This window comes from Equus quagga, chromosome 17, assembly GCF_021613505.1.
Source record: "Equus quagga isolate Etosha38 chromosome 17, UCLA_HA_Equagga_1.0, whole genome shotgun sequence".
In the NCBI taxonomy this organism is placed as follows: domain Eukaryota; kingdom Metazoa; phylum Chordata; class Mammalia; order Perissodactyla; family Equidae; genus Equus; species Equus quagga.
Genome location: NC_060283.1, coordinates 39,955,390 through 39,982,389, shown reverse-complemented (window position 1 = coordinate 39,982,389; position 27,000 = coordinate 39,955,390). Strand labels below are relative to the sequence as shown.

At 39.2% G+C, this 27,000-nt stretch overlaps 1 protein-coding gene across 4 annotated transcripts in view; it reads left to right on the top strand.

Annotated features, from left to right (window-relative positions):
* Nucleotides 1-27,000, top strand: part of DIS3L2 (DIS3 like 3'-5' exoribonuclease 2) — a 359,659-nt gene that overhangs the window by 90,422 nt on the left and 242,237 nt on the right. For all 4 annotated transcript variants that reach the window (XM_046644635.1, XM_046644634.1, XM_046644636.1 and 1 more), the window contains one exon: nt 14,628-14,862. In XM_046644635.1, coding sequence (XP_046500591.1) covers nt 14,628-14,862 — 235 coding nt within the window. The remainder of the gene's footprint in view (nt 1-14,627; nt 14,863-27,000) is intronic.

Here is a 27,000-nt window from a genome sequence, read left to right as displayed (position 1 = left end):
TGTCTCTGCAAGTCTTTTACCCATTTTTTAATTGGTTTGTCTTCGTATTGATGAATTGTAAGATTTCTTTAATATGGATAAAAGTCCTTTGAGAGATATATATGTGTTGTTCAGATCTTCAAAGTCCTTATTGTTTTTCGTGTAGTTGTTTATACTTATTTGTTAAAACATCTATGATTGGCAATTTGTTTCTTTCTCCCTTTACTTTTGTCAGTTTTTGCTTCATCTGGTTTGAAGCTTTTTTATTAGGTGCATGCACATTTACAATCATTATATTTTCCTAATACATTGACTCTTTTGTTAACATGAAGTATTCCTCTTTGACCCGTGTAACACCTTTTTTCTTGAATTCCACTTTGATTTTCGTGTAGCTACTCCAGTTTTATGAGAATGTTTCAAAGATAGGAAAAGATAACATCTGTATGCTGATATGAGAAAGATTTATCGTGAGGGCACAGTGAAATGGGAGTGGGGAGAAGGTATTACCCAGTGAGCAGAGCTCTCAAGGCAATAAATAGTATTCAAAGCTAGATCACTCTCTCTGTGATTTCAGGCAGGAAGAAGGAGAGGATGGTTGCAGATACAAGTAGATCTTTAGAGTTGGCTATACCTTAAATCTATTTTAAAAATCTAGCAATAGGTACAGGATTTATAGTGTGCCAGCAACCACTGATCAAAGAAATGTGGTTTCAGTTTTATTATCAATACATGAGGGTAGTAGTTCAAGTGTTGGCTGAGTTTTCAGATAATTGTGGTTAATCTGTTAATAGTGAATTGGCTACATGGAACTTCATTCATTAGGCTCTGGGGTTGTGGCCCTTATAATAGTGTCCTGAATCTTCCTTGTCCTGAGAAGTTTTCATTGTGTACTGTCTGGTTTTCTGAAATGGTCTGCAAATCGAGCTTATTTTTCAGTGAGGTCCAGGGTATTGAGGTGTGTCTCAAGGATGTGAAATCCGTTTTGCTGGAAGTTGGTGTGATATGAAGGAATCTGGGGTCAGGTACTGCAGCTGAGTCTCCACATATGTAAAAACTTTACATACAGATAATCTTTATTTGACATGTGCTCTACATCCTTGAACATGTTGTTTAAACTTTTTAGGCTATTTTCTTTCCTGAATGATGTTAATCCCTGCTTTGATTCTATATCAAAAATTGTTGTGATTCTGGGGGCTGGCCCTGTGGCCTAGTGGGTAAGTTTGGCGCGCTCTGCTTTGGCCACCTGGGTTTGGTTCTCAGGTGCAGGCCTGCACCACTTGTCGGTGGCCATGCTGTGATGGCCACCATGTAGAAAATAGAGGAAGACTGGCACAGATGTTCTCTCAGGGCGAATCTTCCTCAGGAAAAAAAAATATTGTTGTGATTCTAAAAGAGGAATGATTTTAGGTTCAGGGAAACAGTTGGAAATTATGTCAGTAGGTTTCTACTGTGAATAAAAATACAGAAACTTGTCTTTAAAAACAACTCTACTTTTGACTTTTTAAAATCTGTTCCCGAACTTGAGAACTTGGTCTGATATTCTGCCAAACTCTTCCCTCCCTCTTTGCTCATGTGACATCAAAATATTTATCACCTTGCTACTGAGATGACTCTCGTTGGATTCTGCTGTGTTCTGTGAGCCAGGTCTCTTCTCAGGGGAAGCCTGCCTGCTTCTTACTCTCCTTGGTGGCTAGGTACAGAGGCTTGGGTGTACCACAGTTTGATTGTGGTTAGTTAGTTCCTTGTGGCTGTGCAGAAGAGGAGAGAGGGCATGTGTTACAGGACATCCATAATTGTGTTTCCAGTCCTGTCGTCTCTTAGGAACAGTGACCAGAGACCCTAAAGCCCGACTTGTCCATTTCTGCACTCTTCATCTCCTGTAGTCCAAGCGTGGTCTGCACAGTGGAGGGCTCCTTGAGAGATACAGATCATTTCTCCAAGAACCCTTTTTTTCTTAAAATATTTAAAACAAAGTTGGACCAGTTTTAAAGGGAGTTATATAGTTTTCCTTATTGCAGCCACAGAGAAATAGAAAGAGGGAGACAGATCCTATTGTTCTGAGTTCATAGAAACTTATTCTTGAATTAGTATGATCTAAGCCAGGAAAGAGTTTGCCGTGGCCTGTCAATGGAATATAATGGAAAGAATTGGCAGGTAAGGTTAAAATGGTCAAAAAGGTGAGTGGGCATTGTGAAGGTCAAGGTCTTCGAATGGGAAACCAAAGAGCAGAGAATTAGTTTCTTTAGGGAAGAGAAATCAGATTTTCTAATTTCTGGAAATTTGTAGGCTGCTGGCATGGAGAGTTCCAGGGAATTTGTGGAGATAGAAGAGCGCCTGTAAAGAGACAAGTGAGGACTTGGGGAGGCAGTGGGTTCAGCAGTAGGAAGCCACATGTGCTTGTGAGGTTTGAGTTTGAAAGGCCTGGAAGAAAGTGGTAGTGGTGTTGAGGAGAAAGAGAACAGGGAAGGGAGGTGTTTTGAGGAGAAAGCCCAGAGTGATTTTTGATGTTTTGAGTTTCAGGTAATAGTAGCACAGGAAGATGGGCTTGTGTGGGAGACGTGGTGCTAGGTACTGCACTAAGTGCTGGGAGTAGAACAGGGAGCAAAAAGTTCCCTGCCTCCCTGGAGCCTGCATTTCACTGGGAAAGACATAATAACGTGAATAAGATACCATGTGTGGCATGCTAAACAGTGGTAAGTACTGGAGAGGAAAGAATCAACAAAACGAGAAAGAGAGATTTGAACTTGGGGATGGAGTTGGGATTCAAAATAGGTTGACCAAAGAAGGCTTCGTCAAGTAGATGACTTTGAGTAAGAACTGAAGGAAGTGAGGGAGCTATTCTTGTGGAGATCTTGGGCAACAGCAAATATGTGCCTGATGTCTTCAAGGAATAGCCAGGAGGCTGAGGTGGAGAATAGTTGGAGATGAGGCTAGAGGGCTCATGATGTGGGTGTAAAGATCTGGTAGGGCCTGGTGTACATCAGTTAGGATTTGGGTGTTAGCTCTGATGGAGGTGGAAAGCCTTGGAGGATTTAGAGCAGAGAGCTGACATGATATGGCTTAGGTTTCACAGGCTCACTCTGATTGCTGTGTTGGGTCTAGACTGAAGGGGGCAAGAGCAGAAGCAGAGAGACCCCTTACACGGCTATTGCCTACGTCCAGGGGAGAGACGATGGAGCCTGAACCAGGGTGGTGGCAGAGAAGGTAGAGCTGACAGGATGAGCTGATGGATGTCGTGGTGTTTTGTGTGTGTGTGAGTGAGTGAGTGAGAGAGAGAGAGAGAGAGAGACAGAGAGACAGAGAGAGAGAGAGATGGGAATTAATTGATCGATAAGGATAACAGGATTTTTGGCCTGAGTAATTGGAAGAAAGGAGATAGTTTGCTCTGTTCCTGTTAACTAAATAAAAGGTACTTTTGGATGAACTACTGTAGGCAAACAATGTGTCCGGTAACACATATGCCTTTAAGAACGTCTGTAATATGTCTTTAAAATGATAGTGGTCCATGGTCATATTTTACAGTGAAAGAAGCTTATTGGCAAGCCTTGTCAAGAACTCTCTGTGGAAATATCAGTTGCTTTTTTTGGCTCCAAGGCATTTCCTGAACAGTGTATTATACCTTGTCCCAAGTGTGCCATTAAAGGATTTGAAAGTTTGTTAAAACATGTGTGGCAAGTGAGTGCTGTCACTTAAGCCTGGCCAGAGGAGCCAAGAAAGGAAAAGCAGCTCCTAGGTGGACTTGTGACATGCATTAGCGCTGAATCAGAGGCTCAGGTGGTGGGGTAGGCAGGACATTATCTCAGTGCATAAAGCCTTCAGCTGACACGCTTCTAAACAGCCCTTTCAGCAGAAAGTGCCTGTGGACATAGGTATATGTAAATCTTTTGGAAAAGCTCCATTATACCAAGTTGATAGCAACCCCCTGCCTCAGGGGAATGTAACAGAATTTATTTGCTGGAGCAGAATTTTCCAGTGCTAATATAGATCCTCTCTTTTTATAAGATTTAAAATAGCACTCTTCAAAGATGGCTTTTATGTTCAAGGAAGGGTTTTCTATATCAGTAAACAAACTATGAAATGTTTTCGTGCTTGGAGTTTGGGTAAGCCCTGCATGATGGAAATGTTACTTGGCATTTTTATTTAGGATTCCATTTGAATTGTTTGTAGGGACTCTTTCTGTTGCTTCCCAGTTTTGAAATACATTATGAAGGAGAAGAAAAGTCTAATCAATGTCAACAGTTTTGAAGTGGCTAAATTCTTGCTTTTGGGGATTTGGAGTTGCTATTTTCTGTTGGTCTAATTTATAGCGCAGTGTGGTGTCGTCCCCCCTCACCCCCTTCGAAGGGACGAGTTGGTGCTTCACACCTCTGGAGGAATTAGGAAATGTCCCTGGAAGCTGTGCTCAGATCTAGGCATTCTCTTCTTTATCTAGGCATTTGTGACTTTTCTTGCTAAAACTGTTGTTTTCACATTGAGGAGTGGTGAACTTTATGGTTACGTTTGAGTTTATATTGAAACTGGAGTTATAATTTAGATATGAAGGCCTAGAATTATTTTAGAAAACTGCGTTTGTTTAAATGTCTTCCAGTTTATTTGCGTTTGTATTTCTATTTGCTTCTCATGGTGATAAATTTAAACTGTGATGGAGTAATTGGTGACTCCTTCCTAGTTTCCGCACACATTGCATTAATGGCAGGCAGTGCAGTCTCAGGCGGTATCACGTACGCAAGCATCTGAATTCAGCGGCCCTTGCTGCTTGGTAGTTATTTTATTCATTTCTTGTAAGTTTTTTTTAGAATCCTTCTTTTACAGCTGATTCAAGTCTTTCTCATTCTCTTCGGAAGAAGAGAAAGGGAAACCAATATTTATTGATGTTTTATATGCCAAACATTTTGGGAGCCTCTGGAGAATATAAAAAATGATTGTGTGCGTCAGCCTCAGTGGCCTAGTGGTTAAATTCAGCGCACTCAGCTTCAGCAGCCCAGCTTCAGTTCTGGGGTGTGGACCTACAGTGCTCTTTGAACAGCCATGCTATGCTGACTGCCCAAATAGAGGAAGATTGCTAAAAAATAGAGGAAGATTGGCATGGATGTTAGCTCAGAGCGAATCTTCCTTAGGAAAAAAAAAAGTGAGTGTGACATGGTTTTCTGTCTGAAAACCAAGCGAGAAATATGCTAGCAAACAAATGGAACATAGACTGATTAAGAACCTTGTAATGAAAGAATAGTTAAGGAATAGCAGTGGAACAAAGGGAGGAAGTAGAATCTTTGCTTTTTTTTTTTCCCCAGATGTTTGCCATGCTCTTTATTTCATTTATTATTATTAATTCTTTTCTTATGAGAGGGAGGTTAGTCAGAGAAGCATTCACAGAAGAACTGGATCCTGAGTTTTGATTATTTGCCCGACAGGCAAAAGATGCAGCAGCATTTCATGCAGTGAATGTTAGTGGTGGGAGCTGTATGGACAGAGCTCCCTCTGAATCTGTTTGCAGGAAATCTCCCATAGGACTAAGAGCACTGGACTCAGAGCCCTAGATCTGTGTGCATGTCACAGCTCTGTCATTGAGTAGCTGTGGGATTGTGACCTGTCTGAACCTGTTTTTTCCTTTGTGAGATAGAGATAACTATTCTCCAGTGTGTCACCCAAGGTCATTGTGTGAATCAAATCAGCTAGTAGGCGTAAAAGCACGGGACGACTGTGTGATGTGAATGTGAAGAGTGGTAATGAAAGTCTCAGTGTCTGTTATGATTAACATGTTCATAATGGTATTTAAATTCTCTCTACTTCACTAACTCCTGTTCCTTGTTGAACTCCTTTTATTTGAGTCTTTCTCAGGGCTCTATTCCTAGCTTCTCTTTTCAGTTGACACTTGGCCCTGGGACACCTTTGCTTAACTGCCATCCCATGTGGTTAATTCCCCAACTGGACTTCTGCCCTCCAATATGCTCTTCTGATCTCCAGACCTGCATTTCCAGCTGCCACCTGGATGTTTCTTATCACCTTGGGCTTCCTGGGTCTAAAGACTAAATTTGTTTCCTCCCATGCATGTTAACTTATTAAGCTCCTACCATGTTCCAGGCACCTGTGCTAAGAGCTTTTCATGTATTGTCTCAGTTCCCACAATAATGTTATGATGTTGGAAACTCTTGTCCTCATTTTAAAGATAATGAAACTGAGATTCAAAGAGATACTAAGTAACTTTCCCAAAGTGGTATAGCTAGTAAGCGGCAGAGCCATGATGCAAACCCAGTTGTGTTGACTAGAGTCCCTGCTCTTAACTGCTTTCCTTTGCTTCCCCGCTTCACTACCTTACGGTACAGATGAGACTCATTACATTGGCGTTCAGGGCTCTTCGTGTCTGCTTCTGCACCCTCCTTTCACTCTCCCACTGTACACTTTCACTATTACTTGCCTTTTCTGAAGGAAAATTTGCATTTCCTTATCTCCTTGCTTTTGTATATATGTCCTTTCTCACCTTGGTCTTCTCTTTTTCATATAGTCACCTGTCAGAATCCTGAGGGAGGCAGGGCAGGGGAGTGGAATACAGCAGGGTAGGAGCCAAGTGGATCTGACTTCTACTTTACCTCACAGTTCTCGTCTGTTCTACACAGGGCTGGAGCAGTTTACATTCATACCAGTAGCATATTGCTGCACATTCCTGCCGACGTTTGGGATTGTCAGGACTTCTAGTTTTTGCCCATCTGTGGGTTTGTAGTGATATCTCATTGTGGTTTTAATTTGCATTTATCTGATGACTAATGAGTCTGAGCACATTTCTATCTTTATTGGCTGTTTGGCATTTCTATTTTGTGAAATGCCTTTAAACCCTTTCCCCGTTTCTCTGTTGGATTGTCTGTCATTCATTGATCTGTAGGTGTTCTGTATATATTCTGGATATGGCTTATCTTTTAAAATTTCTTTTATGTTATCTTAGGATAAAAGGAAAATTTTAATTTTAATGGAGTCGAATTTATCATTATTTTCTTTTATGGCACTACTTTTTGTGTATGTTTAAACGTATTTCCCTATGTATTTTCTCATATATTATTTTCTAAAATTCTGCCAGCCTTTTAGATTAGCTTCTTCCTTAGCCATTTTCCACTCATATGATTGCGTAGTTTCTCTCAAAAGTTTTTATCTTCAAAGTAGGGGGCTTCTACAAGGCATTTTGCCATTCCTTTGTGCTTATGTTCCCCTTAAAGAGCAGAAGTCATGCTATACCCACCCTCCTTTTCTAAAACGTGTGTCTCCTCCTCTCTTGGGTCTCAACTCGAGATGCTGGGCTTAGGCCTCCTCCCTATTTCTTTCAGTGCTAAGCTTCTCATAGCGCCTCCTCAGTTTCATCCCTGAGGGCTTTCAGGCTTCCTCCTGGGTACTATGGAAGAGGCCAGATTGCTGCTCTCCATCCCCCAGCGCATAAAGATTGCATCCTGATGGAGAGTGGGGGTCACCTTTTCCTCTCATCACACTTCCACACCCCTCTCTCGCCCAATTTTACCTTCCACAAGGAGACACTAGGTAGATTACGTATCTAACTTTGGTAAAACTAACAGCAAGGTATATCTGACAAACGTTTCTGTGTGTGTGTATGTGTGTGTGCATTTGTGTTTGGGGGAGGTTCAAGGAAATTAAAATTAAGTGTTTAGAGTGCTATTTCTTGAGCATTTTTAGTAGCTGCAAGTGACAGTTTTATTTTGTATCAGTACTCCCCAATTGACATCAGCCTGTATTTTCACTGTTTCTGTTTATTTTTTTAAATTTTTGCCTTTTTAAAAATTATTTTTAAATTATTTCTTTTTGCTTGAGGAAGATTAGCCCTGAGCTAACATCTGTGCCAGTCTTCCTCTACTTTGTACGTGGGATGCCTCCACAGCATGGCTGATGAGTGGAGTAGGTCCACGCCCAGGATCCGAACCAGCCACCCTGGGCTGCTGAAGTGGAGCATGTGGAACGTCAACCACTCGGCCACGGGGCTGGCCCCCTTCACTGTTTTTTTTTTTATTAGCAGGGTTTATGTGATGCTCATCCTACCCTGTTCATGGAACGAGACTGAGGGTGAAAAAGTTCTGTTTGACCCAGTGGTGTGATTCCCTCACTAATCCATTTCTGTCCTGTCCTCCAGAGACTAGACTAAATCTCCAAGGGAGAAGTAGTCCCAGTTGCAGCGTGCACTCGGAGTTATAAGTCTAGTCAGCTGCCTCACTCTCTCAGTTCTGTGGAGGAAACCAGAGGAATTTTAAAAGTCCTCAGTTAACCAGGTCAGTAATGTATCCATTTTCTCAGGCCCCCTTCCTGTCACTCTGAGCCCAGAGCTCTCCAAAATATTGATCAATCTGAACTGGTAGCCTTCAGCACCAGACCCTTTCCTTTCCTTACATGTACTTTCTTGTAGAGTATTTTCCATCTGTTTGTAGATGTGCATTCATTCTGTGGAGGTGTTCATCTGATCCTCAGAGGGATCACTAAACTTCAATGTTGAGAACCACTGAACTAGACTTTTCAGCTTTTTCCAGGTCAATCCCATAGAAGAAAGCCTCTTACTTTACGTATCCAAGGAAAATTGGGCCAACAGTTTCTAAGCCACATACTCTTGTGTCTAAACACTGTTCTGAAAGCTATCTTGCTCCCTAATGGTCTTTTGCATTCATTTCTTCATTTTTCTACCCATTTATCCATCTGTTTATTTATCAGATGTTGCGCACCTAGATTGATTATGCAAGTTGCTGTGGAATATACATATACGTGTAAGATGTAATTGGTGAGTATAGAGTGATACGAGATGAGGTAAATCACATACATAGATAACAGTAATATAGTGAGAAGAGGTATGCGTTGAGACTTTAGAAAAGAGAAAAATTACTCTTGCCTGGGGCAGGTAGAGAGAGATGCAGAGGAACTGGGAGGACAATGTGGTAGATTCTGGGTTATAGAAAATCCAGGCCATTTGGACCAGGTCTTGAGAGATGGATAGAGTTTAGATATATGGAAATGTTAGATGCAGTGTGCCATCTCTGGTTCTTTACTCATTCAAATGAGACATGAGTACATACTGTGTCAGGCCTAGCCATGGTTACTTCATGGAGTTTATCAGGGAAGATAGATCCTGAACAGATCATTTCCTAGTTAATTGCTATATTCATTCATTCATTCAGCATATATTTGAGTGACCACTAAATGGTATTCTTAACTCTTGGAATACAGCTGTGAATGAAATAGCCTTTGTGCTCGTGAAAACTTCATTCTAGTTGGGAGACGGAAAATAAATAAATATATAATGTATTGTCAGCTAGTGATAAGTGTAGTGATGAAAAATAAAGCAGGGTAAGAGGATAGAGTGATGACAGTGAGGTGGGGCTGTTTTAGTTAATGTGATCAGGAAAGGCCTCTCTGGGAGGAAGACATTTGAACAGAGACCTGAACAAAATGAAGAGAGCGAAGCCTCTAAATAGCTGGGCAAAGAGTTTTCCAGATAGAAGGAATAACAAATGCAAAAACCTCAAGATGGAAGGTTTTAATGTTCTAGGAGTAGCAAGAAGATCTCTAGAATTGAAGTGTAATTTGCAAAGGAAGAAGTTGTAGAAAATGAGAATGGAAAAATAGATATGGGTCAGATTTGACAGGACCTTGTGGCATGGAGATAGAAGGATGTTGGGAAGCTGTTGGGATAATGACATGATTTGATTTATGTTTTTTTTTTAAAGATTGGCACCTGAGCTAACATCTGTTGCCAATCCTTTTTTTTCCCCTTCTTCTCCCCAAAGCCCCCCCGGTACATAGTTGTGTCTTCTAATTGTAGGTCCTTCTGAGTCTGCTCTGTGGGATGCCACCTCAGCATGGCCTGACGAGTGGTGCTAGGTCCGCGCCCAAGATCTGAACCCATGAAACCCTAGGCTGCCAAAGTGGAGCACATGAACTTAACTACTTGGCCACCGGGCTGGCCCCTGATTGCTGTTTTAAAAGGGTCACTTTAGCTGCTTTGGTCCAAAATGGAAATCAGGAGACCAGTTATTGCAGTAGGTCAGCAAGGAGATAAAGGTTGCTTGAATTTGTGTAGAAACAGTAGTAATGGCAAGAAGGTACATTGTAAAGGAAGGGCCAGTGGGCTCTTCTGATGGGTAGATGTGGGGTGTGAGAGGGACAGAGTCAAGGGTGATGGCATAGTTTGGTGCCATCTGCTGAGAGAGGAAATGCTGGGAGAGGAGTGGGTTCAGGTGAGGACCAAGGCTTCTCTTGTTTGAGGTGCCAACTGACATCCAAATGAAGATGTCCCGTAGGCAACTGGATGAGTCTGGAATCAGGGGAAAGATTGAGGATGGGCATTTAATTTTGGTAATTAATGGCTTATAGAGAGATTTAAAGCTATGAGACTGGATGAAATCACTGAGGGAGTGAGTATAAATGGATCCTCTCCCTCATGTTGTTTAACATGTTCCTCTATTCCCTGTATCAGATCAGATTCAAGTTCATTTTTTGGGGGAAAAATGCTTCATAGTTGGTAGTATGTACTTCCTGTTATAGTGCATCAGGAAGCACTTCAGTTCTTTCCCTTTCTAAGATGTTCATATTGATCAGTGGGTTCAAGTATTGCCAGTCTGGTCCATCTATTATAAAACTCCATCCCCATCAGGTTATGACTTAGTGGTTTTAGCAACCGTTAATGATCATTTCCTGAATCCATATTTCAGTAGGAATGGCAAAATGGTAATGTTGAAAGTCTTTTCTTCCTTCTTAATTAGCTGAAACTCTTCTGTAAAGAAATTTATCTCATCAACTATTTGGTTAGCCTGAGGTATAGTGTATAGGAAAGGCAGGAAAAATGCTTAGAGTTTTCTAAGGTTGACCAGAGAGAGCCCTTTCATGTTGATTCCTGAGTCCTTTAGATAAGACCCTAGTAGCCTTTCATAGCTTCCTTGCTTTCCTGGTATGACAAGATGTTCCAGGGTCATTTTGTCTATTTCCTGTTCCAGATTTGAATTAGCCGTTTTTCTAAGGAGTCCTGCAAGCCTCACTCTTAACCAGTATGTGATAAGGAATGGTTTTAGAGTGCTGTTTGTATCCTGCGATCTTATGATCATCTCTTTTCCTCTTACCATTTGTTCTATTCTTGGGTCTACTGGGATGACAAAATAGAATGAAAATACTTTTACAATGCAACATATTAATTTATATTTTAATTACACAGTTTTAGATGACTTGATTTATTCATTAAGTCCTGCTACCTTACAGCATATTTTGCTTTAGTAACTCAAAAGTGAATTTAAGGCCTAAAACACCAGTTCTTGAGTGTAGCTAATCTAAACTGTGGAGATTATGGTTGGGTTGGTGTTAAAATGTGCTATCCAGTTAAGCCTGCTGTACTCTCATTATTGCTTTCCACTGATCTGTTCTTCCCCTTGACTTTTCCTTGAACTTTGTATATGTGAGCCAAAGCATAATTGTTAATAAGGAGGTAGGCAGAATCCTGGTGATTACAGAATTCTCGTTATAATTTACATACATATGTATGCGTACAAAGAGAAAAACCACCTTTCATTGTGGGATAGTTAAAGCCTTTAAATTTTAGAAAGTCAGAATTCTGGTTCCCCTTGTAATATTTTCTCTATGGCCTGTGGGAACCAAATTCTTTGTGAAACCATTAATGGCAGAAATAAATACATAATAGAAACCAAAGATCTGGACCCTTTTTTTAACTCTTACTGGAAGACTACCTTTTACCTGCTCGTCTAACTCCAGCATGTCGTTTTCTTTCACCTCTGCCCCCGGCTCTTCTTCCTCTGAGAGAAAGTATGTGTGGGGATGATGTAGAAAAACAGTAGACCAGTGGTCATGTTGTAGCCGCTATGCTTTAGACACAGGGTGTGCACCGTGCCTCCTGCCTGTGCTGTGTGCTCTCCTGACAACACCCAAAGTTGTGCTAATTCTTTGAGGATGGTCAGGGGCAGATCTTCCTAAATGTTCTTGAATTTGCCAGGCACATTTAAGGGAATTGAATAGGTTTGCTGATTTGAGTGATGTCAAATTCTCTTTCTTCTCATTAATTGTCAGTAAATTCTCTACTTTTTGAATGATCTTCTTTGGGTCATGTGTGAAAACAGGACTTACGTGAGAAGGCAGAAGTGCACAGAGGAGAGCTGGTTTTATAATTGTAATATTAACTGAAAGACTTAGCTGTGGCTTCACTCATATGTTCTTATGTAGGAAGGGGCCTGAGGGAATCTTTTTAGGGATTTCTGGCTAAACATTTTTTTTTCCCCACTATCAAAGAAAAGGAGCCTTGTTTGTTTTAAACTTCTTATGGGAAGAATGAACAAATGAATGAAAGATTGAACGAATGAATGAGTAAATCTGATGACTGAAAACATGGCAAGAGTTGAAAGAAAATTTCATTAAATATATTCAGAAATTGGGAATCAAGTTTTCAAAAACTATTAGAAGACACAGTTTTGCTCAGAATAATTAACCATTATTTACATGTTTTTCTGTTACCACATCTTCATGAAGTCAATTTTTTAAAAACTTTGGGAATCTATTTTTAAAGTCTATATTCTAGTTGTGAATATCTTTGTAATATTTTAGTAAGATTTTCTGGGTGGATGTTATAATATTAATTGTCTGGAGATGGTTATATTAATTGGAATCTGTGACATGAAGATGTTTTGGGAAAGATTTCTTTTAATAACTTTTTCTGTCTTGTGTAAGATGAGGATCTTTCATCAAGCGTGATCTTTGTGTGATCTAATTTGAACGTGAATCTGGTTTGTTGAAGGCAGGTATCTATTTTGAAACCTCGAGATTAAACTCAGAAAAATATTAGGTTTTCAAATATAAGGACAGAGAAACTGTTAGAGAGCTCATTCTCTTCATTCAGGTCTCTGCTCAAAGGTCACTTCCTCCGGGAGGCACCTCCTAAACACCCTGCTGGGAAACCAGCCTCACTCTCTCAGAACTAACGTTGTTTTTACTATGTATGTTTTTACTAGAACTTATCACTATTAGACCATTTTGAGTGTGTACATTTCTGTATCTGCCGCCTAGAACAGTGCCTGGCACCATGAAAGGTACTCCGTAATGATTTGTTGAATGAGAAAATTGTTCACCATCCGTCTCCCCACTAGAACGTAGTCTTCATGAGGATGCCTGGCACGAGGTTAGCCTTCCAGCATTTGTTTGAAACAATGAAATGAATGTGCTACCAATATTGATCTTTTTTACATTCATATATATACATATGTGATCACATTTTAATTATATATGTTTAAATATATATGTTTAAATTTCACTGGGTTTCTCATCCAGAAATGTATTCTTAAAAGGATGTGGTGTTCTAAGTAACATCTAGAACCTACAAAATCTACTTTCTTTTTTGCTAATGTAGATGGGAAGATTTTTATATAGGATAGCCTTTTTTTTTTCAGCGACTAAACACCTGGTGTGTTTTAATATAATACCCATAGCAACCAAAGAGTACTGTCATGTGACAAACTCATTAAATGGATTAGTATCTAGGTTTTTTTCTCCTATTTGCTTCATTCTTTTTTTAATTGAAAATATTTGAGGGGCCAGCCTGGTGGTGCAGCGGTTAAGTTTGCGTGTCCTGCTTTGGTGGCCTGGGGTTTGCCGGTTCTGATCCTGGATGCAGACCTGTGCACTGCTTGTCAAACCATGCTGTGGGAGGCATCCCACATATAGAGGAAGATGGGCACGGATGTTAGGTCAGGGCCAGTCTTCCTCAGCAAAAAAGAGGAGGATTGGTGGCAGATGTTAAGCTCAGGGCTAATTTTCCTCAGGAAAAAAAAAAAGAAAATATTTGACATGTTGTGTAATGCTTTATTCTTATTGCTAGTGTAAATGTCCATCAGTTGTATGCTCTCTCTGCTGATTTCAGGCCTCAAAATGGAGAATTAAGTGTTTATATTTTTTATGAGAACTTTTTTTTTTCTTTTGAGGAAGATTAGCCCTGAGCTAACTGCTGCCATTCCTCCTCTTTTTGCTGAGGAAGACTGGCCCTGAGCTAACATCCATGCCCATCTTCCTCTACTTTATATATGGGACGCCTGCCACATCATGGCTTGTCCTGCGGCGCCATGTCCTCAAGTGGGATCCGAACCAGCAAACCCTGGGCTGCCGAAGTGGACCGTGCGCACTTAACTGCTGCATCACTGGGCTGGCCCCTAGAACATTTTGTAAACTCTTGTTCACACAATTTCTTTTCCATTTTACTTTGTATTCTTGTGGTTTCATTTGAGAGTGCAGTGACATACTAAGTATGTTGAGTTCCTTTATCATTTCCCAGTGTACTAATTGATCCCATGTGATGAACCCTTGTGAAGCAGCATTGTATTTCTGATCTTCAGAAATACAATCCCTTTGAGGGAGAGGTGATGAACATGTACTTCAGAAAAATGAGAAGTGGATATGGCTTTAATCTTGGGCATCTTGAAGAGTTCAGTGCCAACCTGGCACTGCTGGATCAATCAGCTCCATAACGTAGTCTGTGCATCTGGAAAATAAAGATCCTTTTTCAAACTACCTGGTGAGTGTCCAGTGCTGTGAGCTTCTGAATGTGTAGTTTTTTCCTTAGGAAAGGAAAATAGGCTTTTTCCCTTTCTTCCCTCCAGTGATTTAGCAGACCTTTCTATTTTCTTCAGGTAATTAAACCAGACAGCAATGACAAAGAAACAGAAGGTGCCTATGAATCATATCTCCCTGAGGAGCTCTGTGGAAGCCTTCTCCCACAACAGTCCCTGAAAGGCTGTAATGACAGTCCTGATGTCATTATAGAGGCTCAGTTTGATGACAGCGACTCAGAAGATGGACATGGCAACACACAAAATATTCTTGTTGATGGTGTTAAGAAACTCTCGGTTTGTCTTCATGAAAAAGGTGAGTACCAGACCTCTGTCTGACATTTTATTTTAGTAAACTGATTGTTTTGGGTTTTTTTTTAAAGATTTTATTTTTTCCTTTTTCTCCCCAAAGCCCCCCAGTACATAGTTCTATATACTTCGTTGTGGGTCCTTCTAGTTGTGGCAGGTGGGACGCTGCCTCAGCGTGGTTTGTTGAGCAGTGCCATGTCCCCGCCCAGGATTTGAACCAACGAAACACTGGGCCACCTGCAGCGGAGCGTGCGAACTTAACCACTCGGCCACGGGGCCAGCCCCTAAACTGATTGTTTTAAGTATTGGAATTCTCTTTGTGCTACAGAATTAATCACATAATGCAATTGGTATCATCCCAATTTCTTTTTCTTTCTTTCTTTTTTTTTTGCTGAGGAAGATTCACCCTGAGCTGACATCTGTTGCCAGTCTTCCTTTTTTTGTATGTGAGCTACTACCAAGCATGGCCACTGACAAGGGGGATGTACGTCCGCACCCAGGAATCAAATCGAGCACACTAACCTTAACCACTAGGCTACTGGGGCTGGCCCTCATCCCAGTTTGTGACGTGCGACAGCTTTTGGGCAGCGGGGATATTTGACAGACTTCCAGCTGCTGGTTATGAGGAGGGGATGAACATGCTGCTTGCTGGTGGTTTGTTAAGTCAGTGGTTGTGGTTGTCATTTCCTAATAAGTTTTGAATTGTCGTGATAGCTAACCTTGAAATTTCCTGTGATGAGCCAAATCTCACCCTGTGGTTGATATGAGCAGAATTAAACCCATCTTTAAAATCCTTACAAAAAAGCACTTCATTTTACCTTGGATTTTGCTTTAATTCATTACACTTTAAAAGTGTTTCTGTCATTGATGGTGGGAATGGATCACCTTAAATTTGATTAGCAGATTATCTTTACAGAGTGTTTTGACTTTAAACTTTTAAAAAAGCTAGTCTTATTTTCTCTGATCAAAATCTAAGCCATGGGTCCTCTGGATGCAGAAGAGAGCAATTGCAAACACATGGGCGAGGAGCTGTGACCACTGGCCCTACTTGACCACACTCTGGGAAACTTAAGGGAAAGTAGCAGTGAAAACTGGAATATTTCAATGTATAGATTTCTAAGAAGTTTTAAATACAGGGAGTATATTTTCCAGGCAAATTGAGTTTTATGTGTACCATTAAATGGAAAAGATTGACCTGGCTAGGCTGACTAGACTATGAGCTTTTTTATCAGGAAGAACTTTCTGGCACAGTCCCCGTGAAAAGCCAGAAGAAATGCCAGAAGGTTACTAAAGGAGGATGCTCAGCAGACACCCTGTGACGGGGACTGGTGAGCACACCTCGCTGACATCCTGAAGAAAGCTGGGGGTGCTTTCAGGAAGTGACTGCATGAGGATCACCCCGTTTCTCCACTGCTGACGACGTTGTGACCTGGGCAGTGAGCATTTTCTGAAAGCATGTGTTGCTTTCTGGTGCCAAGTACTGCTCATTCAGAAGGACTTTCCAACTTTGAAATTCTTTTTGAATGAAGAGGCTCCTGCTTCCTCACTGCTCCACCAGGTGTATGGACCCGAGGGCACCCAGGTTCCTTTTGTTTTGTGGCCTGGTTAGATAACTAGTGGTTTCACTGTTCAGGGCCCAGCCGGTTTCATTTGGATATTATTCCTTGAAATTTCATTCTTCTGATATTTCTTCTTTCTTTATTTAAAAACAGTTGGGTAGGGGCCGGCCCCATGGTGGAGTGCTTGAGTTCGTGCGCTCTCCTTCCAGTGGCCCAGGATTTCGCCAGTTTGGATCCTGGGTGCAGACATGGCACTGCTCATCAGGCCATGCTGAGACGGCATCCCACATAGCACAGCCAGAAGGACCTACAGCTAGAATATACAAGTGTGTACTGGGGGGCTTTGAGGAGAAGAAGAAAAATTAAAAAAAGGAAGATTGGCAACAGATGTTAACTCAGGTGCCAATCTTTAAAAAAAAAACCAAAACAGTTGGATACTGTGATCCTCTTCTGAGTGTGCATGTATATTATCATAATGGCGTCAGTACTGTGAATCATGTCTTTTCTATGAGAAGAGAGGGAAACAACCAGGGCCCTAAATAGCTAAATCTTTCATCAGCAAGATCACCAAGGTAGAGAGGTACTTGCAGGACACAGCCAGGCAAAGGAGCACTTTAAAACTTATTGAGTATTTGGCTCAAAACTGTTTCATGGAAACCTAGCTCTGGTGATTGGACTTGGCAGACCTCAGCAGCCTCTTTTCCCCTGGGCTCCAAGTTGAGGAATAAGATGCCTTGATTTCTCGTTAGTGGTTGGTGCTAATGCAAGGGCAGGGAAATATTGATGGATAGAAGTGATGGCAGAACTGATGCCTGGGCATATAGTGATAATTCACTGTGCCCTTTGTTTGGGAGATTCTTAGGCCAAACATGCTTTTGATTTGTCCTCTATTGTAATCCTTTTACTTTTCTCTTACAACTAAATATCACTGAGTGCCTTACAAATCCACTGTATGCATGTTATTTCCTTGCTCTTTTTACGGTCTTCCTATCCTACTGTTATTTATATTGCTTCCTTACTAGCCCTGACTGAGGGAACAGCCTTAATCCTTCCCTCAGTATCTGGTACAAATTTCTTTTTCCTGTTAGCCTTTAAAATAGAGAGTTTGTGAAACCACATGGCTGTTTCTCATTTCTTGCCCTCTTGATATTTAGTAAAATTGCAATTTGCTCTTTTAAAAATCATAGTGTTTTTTAGGATATTTCAACTAGCTTCTCTTCTCTGGATAATATAAAATCTGGCTACAGTTAAGATGTTAGTACTTTTTGCACCATTTAAGGTTTTGAAATTTGTTATTGAAACAAACCATAACCTTAAGAACATCATAAACTTTTCCTAAGACATCTAGAAAGTTCTTTGCTTTGTGTTGTAATTGCAAAGGGATTATTAATCCTAGTTCACACTAGTGTTCAAAAGAGTGCTTTTTGTTTATTCTTGTTTTAATATCATGTTTCTTTATCCAAAGCAAATATTACATATTGCGTGTGTATGCATTGTATCTCCCTATTTGCCCAGGAACCATGGTATCTTTATGATAACTACTAGTTTCTCTGGTAAGTGAGCAGATAGCTCCAGCTGTCTGCAGCAAGTGCCTGTCATTGCAGTAAGAGAAGGGTTTCTCTGGCCATCTCAGACCTACACTGTAGTTTCTTCTAGAAAGACAGCGTGGGTCTGCACCATCCTCAGCCCCTGAGAGAGAGTGGGCCAAAGACCTGGGCCCCTTTTGTAGGGCCAGTCCCCCAGCCTCCTGGGCTAGTTGTTAGCACTCTTCAGGCAGTTGCTTTGTTGTCAGCACAGAAGTCTGCCGTCTGTGTAGAGACTGGGAACAACCGAGATAAATTTTCTTTGGTATCAAATGTTTGGATAACGGTTGCTTGGTTAACAAACTCCAAAGGATGAAAATCCTCATGGCTAGGTGAACCAGTAGCTCTGTGTCTTTCATCATTGGGATTTTAAGAGCAGTTTTGGCCTCTGACTCTTGGTGATCATGACCTAATCAGGTTGTGATGTACATTTCCTGTTCTCTAGCCTAGTAGATCTGCCAGAGATCTTGTTCAGTTTTCTGGTCTGGAGACAAGCCTCAACTGGTCCCCTGATAACTTAACATGGGTTTGAATGTGGAGCCGGTGACCCTTTCACTTCTCTCTTCTCTCTCTTGGCCACCTTCAGCTCTTTGCTGAAGGGAGAATCCACATGGAATCCTCGATCTCTTCTGAGGTTTGAATCCATCGATTACTACTACTCCTGAGGCCTCCCATGTCAACTTCAGGAGTCAGAAAGAGCACTTTTTTCCCCACTTAAGATTTGTCTCCTTCCAATGACAGGACTGTTCAATACCTAAGTTTAATTCCCGAACTTCCTTGGGTAAAAAGCAACTGTATTTCCCTTTGGCCGAGAAAAACAGACCCGTATGATTATTCTCCTGTGATTCTTCGGGGTTACTGAAATCCCAAGAACTCTTTCTCCTGACTATCTGGAAACCTTTCTTTGTCAGAGCTAAATTTCTTCATTTCCTTTTTGTGAATCTTTCTAGATTCTGAAATCAAATCTTCCCTATCCTTTTTGTTTCTTGGCTCTCCACTGTGTGTAATGATGTTAGTACAACAAGAAGACAGTCGTGTTTGCTTCAGAAATTATATTAAAAATTAAATATATAGTAATTCCTCATCAACAACAATTTTTGGACCATGCTTTTGTGCCAATCTTTTAAAATCTCATTTAAAAAAAAGTAAAGCCTTGTCCAGACCTATGTTAGAAGGATAGAGTAGCAATCTTTTGCTTCCCTGTCTTTTAGACTGAGCGGACAAGGCAATGATATCAAGTGTGTTTGAAGTAGAGATAGATGGTCAGGACCTACAACGTCTGAGACCCAAATCCTATGCTAGACCAGCCATTCTTCCCTGTGAAGTCCCCAAAAGAAATACATGCACAGAGGATAAAGCAAGGCAGAGGGGTAGTTCTTTATTAACAGGCTTTGACTCAAGCTGGAATGATTATCCCTGTATATACTGCCACTAGCAGTGCATGAGGCTTCTTACAGCTTCTATTCCTGCTAACAGTTGGAATTATCTAGCTTTCTAATTTTTGTTTTGTTTTGTTTTTGCTGAGGAAGATTCACCCTTAGCTAACATCTGTTGCCAATCTTCCTCATTTTACTTGAGGAAGATATGCCCTGACCTAACGTCTGTGCCAGTCTTCCTCTATTTTGTATGTGAGTCACTGCCATAGCATGGCTGCTGACAAGTGGTATAGGTCCATGCCCAGGGGCCAAACCTGGGCTGCCGAAGCATATTGCACCAAACTTAACCACTAGGCCATGGGGGTGGTCCCCCAGTGCTCTAATTTTTGTAGTCTAGATTAAGTTCTGTAAATTTCCTTTTCATATCGTTTGTCCTTTGTTCTGTCAGGGTTACTGTTCTGTTGTTTATTTGCAGGAATTTCTTATCTATCCTCTATAATCCTTAACCTTTTTAGGCATTACAAGTATCTTCTGCCATTCTGTCATTGTCATTTGTCTCTTAACTTTATCTGTAGTGTCTTTCATTGAACAAAACTCCTTAATTTAAATGTGATAAGGTTAATCATATCCTTTATGGGTTTGTATGTTTTTCCCTGTTCTTAGGTCACGTATTCTCCCGTGTAATCTTTTATTAACTCCACAGGTTTGCTCTTTGCTGAACTTTATGATGCTGATTCTTTATTGATTGAAATTTCTCTCCTCTAAATCTATTTCTGATGTGGAACTGTCCTTGAATTTTTAGGATAAATCCTACTTAATCCCAATGTATTATTACTTTTTTAAATACATTATTGGATTTACTTAGGTAATACTTACTGTAGGATTTTTGTATCATGTTAAATGGGCCTATCATTTTCTTGTCATTATCTGATTTTTAGAATCAAGATTATATTCGTATCATGAAATGTCCTTGTTGGTTTTGACTGTTTTTCCAGAACAGCTTGTATAGGATGGGAATTAACTGTTCCTTAAAATTTGTTAGAACTCATTGTGAAATTATCTGTATCTGCTATTTTTCAGGAGGCAAGATCTTTGTTCTTTTAATCTCTTTCATACGAATTGGTCTGTTCAAGTTCTCTATTTCTTTTTGTGCCGATTTTGGCACAATTTAATGGGAATTTATCCATTCGAATTTATTAGCATATAGAGGTTCCTAATACTCTTTAATATTCTTTAATTATTTAAAAACTTTGTGTCTGTGCTTTTCCCTCTCTTTTCATTCTATATTGCGATTATTTGAATCTTCTCTCTTTTTTCTTGATAACTCTTGCTTGCCAGAGGTCTATCTTATTAATCTTTTCAAGGGACATGCCTTTTACTTGTGTTATTTTTCTGTGTTTATTGTTCATGATGATGTTCTGTATATCATTGATATTTGCCTAACTTATCTTTGTTATTTAATTCCTTATTTTGGGGGTTTGCTTTTTTGCCCTTTTCCCAACTTCTTGAGTTGAATATTTAGCTTGTTAATTTTAACCTTTCTTGTGTCCTTTGAAATGTTTTTAAAGCTATAAATTTCCCTCTAAATACTTCTTTAACTCTATTCTACAGATTTTGACATGCAGTATTTTTATTAGTTCTAAATATTTAATTTCCTTTATGATTGCTTCTGTAACTAGAATTGGTTATTTATTAAGGCTATTAAATTTCTTTTCTTTTTTTCTTCTTTTTGCTATTTTTTTTTTTTTTTGAGGAAGATTAGCCCTGAGCTAACAACTGCTGCCAATCTTCCCTTTTTTTTTGCTAAGGAAGACTGGCCCTGAGCTAACATCCATGCCCATCTTCCTGCACTTTATATACGGGATGCCTGCCACAGCATGGCCTGCCAATCGGTGCTGTGTCTGCACCTGGGATCCGAACTGGTGAACCCTGGGCTGCCAAAGTGGAACGTGTGAACTTAACTGCTGCGCCACTGGGCCAGCCCCCTTTTTGCTATTCTTTTGATGTCAGTATTTAATTTTTTTGTATTATGGTCAAAGAAGAGGGCCTGTAAGTTGTTAATGCTTTATAATTTATTGAAGCCTCCTTTATAGTTTATTACATGGTCTTTATTTCTAGATATTCCATGTATGCTTTGAAAGAAAGATGTGGTATATATATCCAAAAACTTAATACATAATTATATTGTTCTTCTCTTCATAAGATCTTTATTATTTCAAGTACTTAATCTGTCAGTTTCTCAGAGGGATGTTTGAAAATATATGTCTATAAATTTTGATTTATTTATTTCTCCTGCAGTCTTGTTATATTTTGAAGTTGTATTGTTAAGTGTATATGGGTATATTAGGATATACCTAGATATGTTTTTGTATACATGCATACCTGTAAATGTGTTTTCACATAATAATCACTGATATTTATTGAGCATTTACTATGTACTCGGCCCTTTCTAAATACTTTAAAGTTAGTACTTATTATGTTTAATTATTTAATCCTTACAACACATCTAGTATCTATTTCAGGAATATTTAAAGTATCTATCTCAGAGACAGTTGTAGTTTTTATTCCCAAAGGACAGAAAAGTTACACAGTTGGTAAGTACACTTTAGAATCCCTTGGTAGCTTTTTAAAAAATATCAATGCCCGGATACCACCCCAGACATTCTGGTCCAGTTGATCTGGTATTTTTAAAAAGCTCACCGGAGATTCAAGGATTCTTCTATGTAGCCAGAATTTAACAGTCCTAGACTTACCCTCTTTACCTTTCCTTATACTGTATCTCTCCTCATAAATAGCAATACACATAGCACAGGTTAAAGATTTCATAGTAGTCCAGCCCTCAGTGTGATAATTGATTTGGTCAAGGATCATCAATAGATAACCAAAACCATTGGGTGAAAGGTTGTTGCAAACTAAGATATTCACATGGACTTGAAGTGTCATGCCACAAATGACTTACTACCTAATTATACTGGGCAAAATGTCCTTTTATAGTTGACAGATTTGATGGTCACTTCCTTAACCAAGTGGTCAACCTTAGCATCACTAATAGTGCAACAATCTGACATTTTGTGTCTACTGATAGCATGTATTATTACACAACATCATCTGTGAAGTATTTGTGCCAAAAATGTTTCACCTGAATCAAACTTCTGGCCCTAACTTCTAGTATACTGGAAACATAAGGAGTACTGGAGCAAGTTAAATGACACCGTGGGAGAACTAGTGAGATAAATCCATATGTGGGACAATCTATAGGACAACCAGCTTGTACTCTTCAAAAAAAGTCAATGTTAGAAAGAACAAAAAACAAGGGGAACTGTTCTAGAGGAAGAAGACCGAAAGAAACATAACCAAAAATAACGCGTGAACCTTGATTGGATCCTGGATTGGGGAAAAACTGATAACAATTGGGGAAATTTAAATTGAGACTGTATATTAGACAACATTTTGGAATTACTATTAATTTTCTTAGGCTTGATAATGATAGTGAAAACATATAAGAGAATGTAATTTTTTTAAATGCTTAAGTTTTTTTTAATTGAGATAACATTGGTTTATAACATTATATAAATTTCAGGTGTACATCATTATATTGCAATATCTGTGTAGATTACACCATGTTCACCACCCAAAGACCAATTACCATCCATCACCATGCACACGTGCGAATCACCCCTTTCACCCTCTTCCTTCCCTGCTTCCCTTCTGGTAACCCCCAATCCAATTTCTGTCTCTATGTGTTTGTTTGTTGTTGTTTTTATCTTCTGTTTATGAGTGAGATAATATGGTATTTGGCTTACTGCTTCTGACTTATTTTGCTTAGCGTAATACCCTCAAGGTCCATCCATGTTGTTGCAAATGTCATGATTTCATCTTTTTTTATGGCTGAGTAGTATTCCGTTATGTATAAATACCATGTCTTCTTTCTCCATTTGTCCCTTCATGGGCACCTGGGCTTCCAAGTCTTGGCTATTGTGAATAATGCTGCAGTGAACACAGGGGTGCATATGTCTTAATGCATTCGTGTTTTCATGTTCTTTGGGTAAATACTCAGCAGTGGAATAGCTGGATCGTATGGTAGTTCTATTCCTAATTTTTAAAGGAATCTCCATACTGTTTTCCATAGTGGCTGCACCAGTTTGCACTCCCACTCGCAGTAAATGAGAGTTCTCTTTTTTCCATATCCTCTCCAATACTTGTTATTTCTTGTCTTGTTAATTATAGCCATTCTGATGGGGGTGAGGTGATATCTCGTTGTAGTTTTGATTTACATTTTCCCTGTTAATTAGATGTTGGACATCTTTTCATGTGTCTGTTGACCATCTGTATATCTTCTTGGGAAAAATGTCTGTTCAGATCTTTTGCCCATTTTTTAATTGGGTTGTTTTTTTTTGGTTGTTGTTGAGATGTATGAATTCTTTGTATATTTTGGATATTAACCCCTTATCAGATATATGGTTTGCAAATATCTTCTCTCGATTGTTAGGTTGTGTTTTTGTTTTGTTGATGGTTTCCTTTGCTGTACAGAAGCTTTTTAGTTTGATGTAGTCGTATTCTTTATTTTTTCTGTTGTTTCCCTTGCCTGGTCAGATATGGTACTTGAAAACATGCTGCTAAGACTGATGTTGAAGAGCATACTGCGTATGTTTTCTTCTAGAATTTTTATGGTTTCAAGTCTTTCATTCAAGTCTTTAATCCATTTTGGGTTAACTTTTGTGTATGGTGGAAGATAATGGTCTACTTTGATTCTTTTGCATGTGGCTGTCCAGTTTTCCCAACACCATTTATTGAAGAACCTTTCCTTTCTCCATTATATGTTCTTGGCTCCCTTGTTGAAAATTAGCTGTCCATAAATGTGTGGGTTTATTTCTGGGCTGTCAATTCTGTTCTATTGATCTGTGTGTCTGTTTTGTGTCGGTACCATGCTGTTGTGATTACTATAGCTTCATAGTGTATTTTAAAATCAGGGAGTGTGATGCCTCCAGCTTTGTTCTTTTTTCTCAGGATTCCTTTGGCTATTCGGGGTCTTTTGTTGTTCCCTATACATTTTAGGATTCTTTGTTCTATTTCTGTGAAAAATGTCATTGGAACTTTGGTAGGGTCTGCGTTGACTCTGTAGATTGCTTTTGGAAGTATGGACATTTTAACCATGTTAATTTTCCCAATCCAAGAGCATGGAATATCTTTCCATTTCTTTGTGTCTTCTTCAATTTCTTTCAACAATGTTTTATACTTTGCAGTGTGCAGGTCTTTCACCTCTTCAGTTAAATTTATTCCTAGGTATTTTATTCTTTTTTTTGCAATTGTAAATGGGATTATATTCTTAATTTCTCTTTCTGCTACTTCATTGTTAGTGTATAGAAATGCAACAGATTTTTGTATCCTACAACTTTACCATGTCCATTTATTTCTAAAAGTTTTTTGGTGAATTCTTTAGGGTTTTCTCTATATAAAATCATGTCATCTGCAAATGGTGGCAGTTTCACTTCTTCCTTTCCAGTTTGGATCCCTTTTATTTCTTTTTCTTGCCTGATTGCTCTGGCTATGACTTTAACACTATATTAAATAAGAGTGGTGAAAGTGGGCATCCTTGTCTGGTTCCTGTTCTTAGAGGGATAGCTTTCAGTTTTTCTCCATTGAGTATGATGTTAGCTGTGAGTTTGTCACATATGGCCTTTGTTATGTTGAGGTACTTTCCTTCTATATCCATTTTATTCAGAGTTTTTATCATAAATGGATGCTGTATCTTGTCGAATACTTTCTCCGAGTCTATTGAGATGATCATGTGGTTTTTATTCTTCATTTTCTTAATGTGGTGTATCATGTTGATTGATTTGCAGATGTTGAGCCATCGCTGCATTCCCTGGAATAAATCCCACTTGATCATGGTGTGTGACCTTTTTCATGTATTATTGTTTTCTTTTTCTAGTATTTTGTTGAGGACTTTGCATTGATGTTCATCAGTGATATTGGCCTGTAATTTTCTTTTTTTGTGTTGTCCTAGTCTTGTTTTGGTATCAGGGTAATCTTGGCCTTGTAGAATGAGTTAGGAAGCTTCCCTTCCTTTTCAATTTTTTGGAAGAGTTTGAGAAGGATAGGCATTAGGACGTCTTTGAATGTTTGGTAGAATTCACCAGGGAAGCCGTCTGGTCCTGGACTTTTATTTTTTGGGGAGGTTTTTGATTACTGTTTTGATCTCCTTACTGGTAATTGGTTTATTCAGATTCTCTGTTTCTTCTTGATTCAGTTTTGGAAGTTTGTATAATTCTCAGAATTTGTTCACTTCTTCTAGATTATCCAATTTGTTGGCATATAGCTTTTTGTAGTAGTCTCCTGTCATCTTTTGTATTTCTGAAGTGTGCATTGTAATTTCTCCTCCTTCTTTTCTGATTTTATTTACTTGAGCCTTCTCTCTTTCTTCTTTGTGAATCTAGCTAAAAGTTTGTCAGTGTTGTTTATGTTTTCAAGGCACCAACCTTCGTTTCATTGATCTTTTTCTATTTTTTTAATTCTCTATTTCATTTATTACTGCTCTGATTTTTATTGTTTCCTTCCTTCTACTGATTTTGGGCTTTGTTTATTCTTCTTTTTCTAACTCCTTTAGGTGCACCGTCAGATTGTTTTTTTGAAGTTTTTCTTGTTTCTTGAGGTAGAACTCTATTGCTATAAATTTCTTAGAACTGCTTTTGCTGTATCCCATAAATTTTGGCATGTTGTATTTTCATTTGTCTCCAGATATTTTTTGATTTCTCCTTGATTTCTTTATTGACCCTATCATTGTTTAGTTGCATTTTGTTTAGTCTCCACATATTTGTGGCTTTTCCAATTTTCTTCCTTTAGTTGATTTCTAGTTTCATACTGCTGTGGTCAGAAAAGATGCTTGGTATTATTTCAGTCTTAATTTATTGAGACTTGTTTTGTGGCCTAATATGTGATCTATCCTGGAGAATGTTTCATTTACATTCAAAGAGAGTGTGTATTCTGCAGTTTTTGGATGGACTATTCTATGTATGTCTACTAAGTCCACCTGGTCTAATGTATTGTTTAAGGCAGTGTTTCCTTGTTGGTCTTCTGTTTGGATGATCTATCCATTGGTATAAATGGAGTGTTAAAGTCCTCTCCTATTATTGTGTTACTGTCTTTTTCACCTTTTATGTCTGTTAGAGTTGCTTTATATATTTAGGTGCTCCTATGTTGGGTGCACAGATATTTACAAGTGTTATATCCTCTTGTTGGGTTGTTCCCTTTATCATTAGGTAATGCCTTTCTTTGTCTCTTGTTCCAGTTGTTGTTTTAAAGTCTGTTTGTCTGATATAAGTATTGCTACCCCAGCTTTCTTTTCATTGCCATTTGCATGGAGTATTTTTTCCTATCTCCTCACTTTTCAGTTTGTGTGTGTCTTTAGGTCTTAAGTTTGCCTCTTGTATGCGGCATGTATATGCATCTTCTTTTTTTATCCAATAAGCCACTCTATGTCTTTTGATTGGAGCATTTAGTCCATTGAAGAATGTCCTTATTCTTAAGAGATGTCTTTATTAGGAGATACTGGCTAAAGTGCTTGGGGTGAAGTATCTTGTCTTTAACTTACTTTCAAATGGGTCAGAAAACAAAACAAGGCAAAACT